General features: G+C 35.0%; 1 protein-coding gene across 1 annotated transcript; it reads left to right on the forward strand.

The window, feature by feature from the left end:
- The first annotated feature begins 211 nt into the window (after positions 1-211).
- Positions 212-1,618, forward strand: LOC132551273 (uncharacterized). Its single transcript, XM_060215398.1, has one exon. The coding sequence runs from the start codon at positions 212-214 to the stop codon at positions 1,616-1,618; it is 1,407 nt and encodes a 468-aa protein (XP_060071381.1).
- Positions 1,619-9,243: the final 7,625 nt, after the last annotated feature.

Below are 9,243 nucleotides of genomic sequence, written 5' to 3' on the forward strand. Positions count from 1 at the left end.
CGCTCGTTTTCGGCTTTGCCTTATATATTCATTAATTGGCAGTTTGATTCCACCAATATTTGCAACGTTATACAAGTTCTTCAAAGATGGCTGAATTGTAGCTAGTTATGGTGAAGTGTCATTGTCTGTCCTTGTCGGCTATTATGTAAATGATGTAAACCTTTGAATCACTTTATCCTTATATTAAGTTCTTTGTTTTTGTTTTTCTTTGATGCGACCCCCATCAACCCTTTATATGATTTTTACATTTGATCCCCCTGACCAGTTTGATTTTACATTTGATCCCCCTGACCAGTTTGATTTTACATTTGACCCCCCTGACCAGTTTGATGTTACATGTGATCCCCCTGACCAGTTTGATTTTACATTTGATCCTCCTGACCAGTTTGATTTTACATTTGATCCGCCTGACAAGTTTGATTTTACATGTGATCCTCCTGACCAGTTTGATTTTACATTTGATCCCCCTGACCAGTTTGATTTTACATTTGACCCCCCTGACCAGTTTGATGTTACATGTGATCCTCCTGACCAGTTTGATTTTGCATTTGATCCCCCTGACCAGTTTGATGTTACATGTGATCCTCCTGACCAGTTTGATTTTGCATTTGATCCCCCTGACCAGTTTGATTTTACATTTGATCCCCCTGACCAGTTTGATGTTACATGTGATCCTCCTGACCAGTTTGATTTTGCATTTGATCCCCCTGACCAGTTTGATGTTACATGTGATCCCCCTGACCAGTTTGATTTTACATTTGATCCTCCTGACCAGTTTGATTTTACATTTGATCCACCTGACAAGTTTGATTTTACATTTGATCCGCCTGACCAGTCTGATTTTACATGTGATGACCCTGACCAGTTTGATTTTACATTTGATCCCCCTGACCAGTTTGATGTTACATGTGATCCTCCTGACCAGTTTGATTTTACATTTGATCCCCCTGACCAGTTTGATGTTACATGTGATCCTCCTGACCAGTTTGATTTTACATTTGATCCCCCTGACCAGTTTGATTTTACATTTGATCCCCCTGACCAGTTTGATTTTACATTTGATCCCCCTGACCAGTTTGATGTTACATGTGATGACCCTGACCAGTTTGATTTTACATTTGATCCCCCTGACCAGTTTGATTTTACATTTGATCCCCCTGACCAGTTTGATTTTACATTTGATCCTCCTGACCAGTTTGATTTTACATTTGATCCTCCTGACCAGTTTGATTCTACATTTGATCCGCCTGACCAGTTTGATTTTACATTTGATCCCCCTGACCAGTTTGATTTTACATTTGATCCCCCTGACCAGTTTGATGTTACATGTGATGACCCTGACCAGTCTGATTTTACATGTGATGACCCTGATCAGTTTGATTTTACACTTGATCCCCCTGACAAGTTTGATGTTACATGTGATCCTCCTGACCAGTTTGATTTTACATTTGATCCCCCTGACCAGTTTGATGTTACATGTGATGACCCTGACCAGTCTGATTTTACATGTGATGACCCTGATCAGTTTGATTTTACACTTGATCCCCCTGACCAGTTTGATGATGCTTGTACCTTGAAATGTGTGGTCCAAATCACATTTAGAAAAATACATTTTTAAATCTATCACAGACATGAGTCGATGAATACACCCTTTTTGTCCATTTTCTGAAACAATAAGGTTCAAATAAAATGTAACCATACATGCTGAAATATTACAATTTTAACAGTTGAAAACTGCCAAAGTGAATACTTCTAAATTATACGTCGCCTCTTTACCCAAATACGTCATATCACACCAGCCTAATAATGCAAAACGGATGAGTGAAAATCCTTTCTTCTGTGTTGAATAAACGTCTGTATCAGCAAAAGCTGTTATAGCTGGAAAAATGAAGATATTTGTGATAAACGTGATCTCAGCAGGTACCTATCATTAAGATCTATTTACCAAACAATGGCCACTGGGATGGATCGCTTTAACAGATTTATAAAACAATGGGTGAAACAATGGCTCGTGGATTAATGTGCTGAACTACAGCAATATCTAGGCGAGATAATCACAGATTCTAGTGGTGAGTGGATTAAAGGTCTTACCTTGGACGAAGAATTCAGAGAATGAGTCTGACTTCAAAGAATGCACCAGGTCTGTGACGGAGATAAGAAACATATGATTACAGATACGATAGGAAATTAATTTTTTCGTTTATAAATAGCCTAGTTAATGGTCTTTATATCAGGCGGGAGGGCCAAAAATGTTCAAGTGTTGTTCAAAAGTATGTAGTGTATGATGTTGTTACAGCGGGTCATTAATCAGCTCTGACGGGATTTTCTAAATCTCACTTAGTCATAATCCAAGTACATTTGTACTTGTGCCATCAGACAATGAAATTAGAAAACGGTGTATTAAATTAATCAATGTAGAGAGGGGTAAGGTGGTGATTATGGACGGAAGAAAGAAATCTATAATTAACTAAGGATTTCTGAAATAAGATGTATTAATTTGGTATAATCTTTCCTATGTTGTATGATAAAAAACATTCATTTATGCAACGAGTGTAAACATTTTCCGTTATAAAGAAATCAAAATATTTAATAGACAGCTACATGTGATCAATCGCCAAGAGCAACTTCGATACCCGGGAGAGGAACGCGTTCATAGTTTTGAACTAAGCTGCAGATTTTCTCTCATAAACTCCTCCAAATTCTAAATAAAGTGATCGATTTTGACTGGTCAACTATGTATTTTTTATATTACGTGGTAATATGTTCCAATAAAAGCGGAAAACAAAGGTCATTGTATTAAGATGGGGACACCAAACCTTGTACCTCCTTTTGTTGAAATCTTCGGTGGTATATGTTGTATAGCTATGTAGTCCTCCCGGTATAAAACTTATGATAGGCTTGTAGTAAACAAGACTTCCGTGGTAACGTTTCATCAGTATAATCGATATCATGTTATTAAAACATGGTAGTCTTATATTGTCTTTTATAGCGACCATAGATACTGATTGAAGTAGACTTACATCATACTAAGGCATTCATTACCGACAGTATTAGTCTTCAACCATTTTGACAGTCATCCGCAGACATCTCTGTGACAAAAACAATGACGTCATTATAATAACAGGATGATGCATGTATTCACGGTAGATATTCAAATTACACTTGCTTCCGGTTGATATATATAGTGACATTACAAATTATTTCACTTTTGCTAGTGATATTAAGGGTTTTGTCCATTTGATATAAAGAGGATATCCACTGGTTTCCCTTATACTCTCTAACATGTCAAGTTTGTGAAATCACGTCCTGGAAGTTCGTTATATTGACGTCACTCTGGAAAACAAGACGCAACGTCATTTAAAAGGACATATAATTTAATGATTTCCCGTTAAATACCATCTATATATTTTACTCGTATGACAGGATGTATCTATATTTTCTATGTACAATGATACAAATATTAAACAGCAAACCATTAAATATCTTCTATTGCTTATCGAATTGGACTTAATTCACTATTACAATACACTCTTTCAAGATCTATCCTTTACCTTTATGTATTATCCTATCCATATTTACTGATTTTAATATACCTTTTATCAAAATATAGGTCATGTACGTGTCACACCTGTCATGTCAGAATTTCTTACCGACTATTCCACAATTGACATGTAGTGTAAATATTTCAAATGGTTATAGGCGCGACCTAATTCCCAGTAATCGATTCCATCAACATGCTGACGATCTGTAGTGCCAGCTCGTTGTTTTAGACGTTTGCTTGTAGAACATCATATGGTAAATACTGATCGCTGTGTAACTTTACAAATACTTAATCTACGTTATTACAGAGTAAACATTAGCTACCTTATCTAGTAGTGTGGACATAAAATCGCCTAGTACGTGTCTACATTAGTAACATTAAATTTGCTGATCTGAATGCAACTGATGATTAGGGCGCCCATAGTGATATTGATAATTTTCTGATTGTTTGTCATCCGTCCTTTCTTCTCACCGTTCCAGCAGTTAAGACGACATAAATACGACTGAAGTGACATTTATCCAACTATATAGATGAACTATCACATCTGTTCATATGTTGAAGTCAATTACACAAGCACGAGAACGGCCATTGCACGGTGTCTAAACTGATGCTTTGTGTCAGGTATTTCTTTGAACCGCCTTTTCATATAGTAAATTGTAAGAATATAGCTTTAAAGTCTGGCAATTATACCTAGAAATAACAAACAATACTGTGATAGTAAAATCTGTAGACCCGACATTCTGGGTTAGGTAGAATCTCTGGGATGTATGTTTCATGAAGGTGAAAATTCCATATATTTACCGGTGTATGGCATTGCCACTGTATAACCCTTCAAAAGTTAGTTGTCGCACTGCATGGAATTTGTCTTAAAATTGTTGGCATTCATAGAATACAGGTATCAGATTTGTAGTATCGTTAGAATACAGGTGTCAGATTTGTAGTATCGTTAGAATACAGGTGTCAGATTTGTAGTATCGTTAAAATACATGTGTCAGATTTGTAGCATCATTAGAATACAGGTATCAGATTTGTAGTATCGTTAGAATACAGGTATCAGAATTGTAGTATTGTTAGAATACAGGTATCAGATTTGTAGTATCGTTAGAATACAGGTATCAGAATTGTAGTATTGTTAGAATACAGGTATCAGATTTGTAGTATCGTTAGAATAAAGGTGTCAGATTTGTTGTATCGTTAAAATACAGGTGTCAGATTTGTTGTATCGTTAAAATACAGGTATCAGATTTGTAGTATCGTTAGAATACAGGTATCAGATTTGTAGTATCGTTAGAATACAGGTATCAGAATTGTAGTATTGTTAGAATACAGGTATCAGATTTGTAGTATCGTTAGAATAAAGGTGTCAGATTTGTTGTATCGTTAAAATACAGGTGTCAGATTTGTTGTATCGTTAAAATACAGGTATCAGATTTGTAGTATCGTTAGAATAAAGGTGTCAGATTTGTTGTATCGTTAAAATACAGGTGTCAGATTTGTAGTATCGTTAGAATACAGGTGTCAGATTTGTATTATCGTTAGAACACAGATGTTAGATTTGTAATATCTTTAGAATACAGGTGTTAGATTTGTAGTATCATTAGAATACAGGTGTTAGATTTGTAGCATTTTAGAATACAATTGTTATAACTGTAACATCGTTAGAATACAGTAGATAGAACTATAGCATCTTTATAACATAGGTGTTCTAGTATCTATAGAATACATTAAGGTAATAAGATATTAGAATAAGGATACTTACGTCGTGGGAATGTGATAACAAGATAATTAAGGACAGAAATATGGTTGAAATGAAACATTTTGATGGTAGTGGATGTAGCACATAAACCCAAGGAGCTACAGTAAGCATGTTTTTAATGAATCCAAACAGCTTAACATAATTGAACTTAACAACAAATGCATATTACTGACGAGATGTCAAAAATTGGCTTAACCATGCAGTCAGGAAAATGACAATTCACGAATACCAATTTGATTATTTAAATAAATAATGATGTATTTGAATTGGTGACCTGTTCTGTTCATGTGTTTGTCCCCTTTCTACTTACAATGAACCTTTTCAATTCAGAAATTCGGCGGTGTATATATTTTGGGCCACTTAAAATAATTTTCGTTTTCTTTTAACAAAAATGGTAGACTATTGTGTAACCTGATCAACAATAACCAGCTTTTTGCCATCAGGATAATGAGAAAAAGATTAGTTTTAAATACCATTTACAGTTCAGGGACAGTGAGTCTGGCTGCTGTAATTAATTTAATATCCGCGGAGCATACACACAGTGGGGGAAACAGACGGTTGATGTATTGTGTCGAATGCCAGATCTTCACGAGGGTAAAACGTACGACTTTCTTTCACTGAAGGAAATCAAACAAAGGATATCTCTAGATAATGGTGTATGTTTGTCGAGTTGTAATATCTACATTTAATTCAATAGTATATGTTTTGATATATTTGTTATAAGAAATCGATAAATGTCAGGAAAATTAGCTGAGTGGTTAGTTTACAATACCAGAGGTATGACAGGCGGTATAATGGCTGGTACATATAATACATACAATATTGTATTAAATTCTACCAGACTCTCACCAGTGGTGTTGCATTGAAAAATACTTAACTGTCGATAGAAATCAGAAACTTTTAAAACTTGAATATGGAATATTGGTGTCTTCTTATACAGAAATAATCAATTTAGTGGCAATACTGACGATTAATAAATGTTTTGATATATGAAATGGTAAGTAAATCTCATACGTAGCCATTGTTAAATTTATAATCAAATATGATAAACCAGTAAATGTGACCACTTTTACGGTTGTTTTATGTCCTATGAAAGCTGTATTTTTATAAAGAAGCAAGCGCTGAAAACATTCCTTATTCCCATGCCTGAACAGTAAAACAGGTCATAGTCCAACACAAATCTTTTTGTTAAGTTTTTGTCTGATTATCAGACGACTTTGCTAGAAAAGTCACCATGATATTGATATTTTCAATACTTTCAATACAATAACCATATCCAAAGTAAATGAACGCTTATCTCGATCTTTTCCAACAACGAAACCAACAGGAACAGTTTTCCACCAAACTTTATTTCCTAATTGTGAAGTTTCATTTCTGGATTTATCATCCATGAATCCCCCAACCTATGGTGTTTATATGTCACAATTGATTCGATAATTCAATAACATGTTCCCATTATCAATATTTTTGACAAGAAGTTGTCAACTGACGGACAAACTCGTAACAGAAGGTTTCAAATGATGCAAAGTGATGAAAATTATAAGGTGGTTTTACGATCGTCATAGTTATCTCATTGAAGCATATTCTATCTCCTTGTGCGACATGAAGCTCGATGTGTTTAATGCTCGGAAGTTTGCATATTGGTTCCGTTTTTGTATGCCTTGTTCTCATTTATGAAAGTGACCTTGAAGTAGAAGACGCTTACTCTTCCGGAAGACCTGGAAATCATTTTCAATTTCTTTTCTGTTCGGCAAGTTTCGCAGGACCTCAAATCTAAAATAGTGCTGACGTAAACAAATGTGCTTTGATCTCGTATTGGAAGTCGTTGTAAGTCATCATCAGGCGATGGTGGCGCTGATATGAACATTATGGTGTTGTCATCACAACAGTCCCTCTTCTAGCCTTGTAAATAATTTGAAGGCAGTTACTTCCAATCCCCTCTAGATAACCTCTTCGTTTCTAAGATAAAATCAGCCATCTGTTGCCAATATTTTACCAATCTTCGATATGATTGCTGAATGTTTTGAGTATTTGTTTCTGTGTTAGAAGTAAAAAAATGTGTTTGCAAAAGTTGACCAGGTGCCTACGAAGTTGAATACAAATAAAATGCGTAAGAGAGTTTGCTCTATGCCAAGGACGCTATGTACATCTGTTTGTCTTATACTTACTAAGGATATCAACTACACACTATGACTTCACATCAGCCATGATGAGAGTAACCCCATTAATTATCGTGTTATTTTCCTATTGCAAGCAATTCATTCCGAAAGTGTTGAGGAAGCTAATACTGATTAGATTTGAAGCTACTCACAATGAACGACAACGCCATGTAAAGATGGTGAAAATATAGCTTTATGAAATGGAAGGAAACTGTGTTGCATTTATTTACACCAGTTCGGATTTGTAATGAAATGAGTTATTCATTTGTTACTTTTACATAAACCTTTATAAACCATACTTTATCTACATCGTTGTTTTGCTACATTATTTATATTTACGGTTCAGCATGGAAATGCTCCCATTTCGGAATGTCTTAAGGTACGTGTCAAAGAAATATTATTTCCAACTCTCTGTGTTATTCGAATATAATCAGAAAGTTTAGAGTAAACGACCTTCATATCAACAAAGTCATCTTCAATTACTTTCAGAAAGAAGAAAGCTTCAAAGAACTCACACTAATTTCACAATTTCTAATACTTCTGTTTTCCGTTTATCCAATATTTTTAAATCGTTTATTCCATCTTCAATTTCATTATCGAATAATTTATCAATCAACGCCAGAGAGCTGCCATAGATTCAGTTTTTATTATGAAATTTATCTCAACATTGATTTTTCACCATGGTTTGCATACAAAATTACGGCATACATGTACAAATGTAGTAGCTTAAAGTATTACTTGATCAGAGTTAACGTCAATAATGACCCCTAATCGATCTTGACAAACCTCTTGATCATGGATTGCTATTTACTTGAATGACCTTTGGTAGCAGTCAGCCGAAGGATATGTTCTTTGAAAACTAAAATATGATGTTTACGTTAACAGACGAAGTTGGTCCCCCAAATGAAATGGGAGACTTGTTGCATTATTCTATTTCTAGTTGATTTCCATCGCGAGGTCAACGACAGTACGAATATTCATAGTCTTAATAGGATTCGACAGAAACTGCACGTGAGCAAAGATTACCATGATTAGTGTTGTGCTTTAAGCTCATTTTGGACCGGACATCAATATAGCGTCTAAGTGGTTGACACATGATGAAATATAAAAAACACAGCTGATCATACTGGAATGAAAATTCAGTTCAGTTTTGATGACCATAAGGTGAAATGTTTCGACCTTTGTCGTTCCAACAACATCAAGAAAATACCAACATAGCAACATAATTATAATTCAAATTCAAATACCATAAAACTAAGGCAAAATATGACCAAAAGAAAGATTTACATCTAGGAGAATAAGGTCAGCTTTTCAAGAAGAGTAAGTGTCTTCTGCTTCATCGACGACACCCACCATTTTAACTATGGCCAATCCAAGTAAGTAATGTCACGGTCTCAAATGACAACAATGTATATAAAACAGAACCAACAGGCAAACTTACGAGTATCAAATACGTCCAGCTTCATGTCACACAAAGAAATAGAACATTTCTCTGTGAGAATACTATGAGACGACCATAAAAAACTTTCCCATAATTTTCATCAATCCTTGTGGTCCGAGTTTGTCAGTCACTTGAAGAATTCTGGCACGAAAATCGTGATAATGGGAACATGCCCTTGAATTTCGAATCAACATGTAAATATCATAGGTAGGATATACAGGCATATTGCTATCCAGAAATGGAAAATTGACAATAGGGAAATTGAAATCATTACGTTTATTATACAGTTCAATGGAAAGCTGACCATGTTAGTTCTGTTGTATGAAAACATCGAGGTAAGCAGCTG

Source organism: Ylistrum balloti, unplaced genomic scaffold (genome assembly GCF_031769215.1).
Source record: "Ylistrum balloti isolate Yb309-2 unplaced genomic scaffold, AGI_CSIRO_Ybal_v1 Utg370190, whole genome shotgun sequence".
In the NCBI taxonomy this organism is placed as follows: Eukaryota; Metazoa; Mollusca; class Bivalvia; order Pectinida; family Pectinidae; genus Ylistrum; species Ylistrum balloti.

What these genes read in the sequence shown, in the direction of transcription:
- LOC132551273 (XM_060215398.1), top strand. Translation starts at nt 212, where the DNA reads ATGCGACCCCCATCAACCCTTTATATGATTTTTACATTTGATCCCCCT.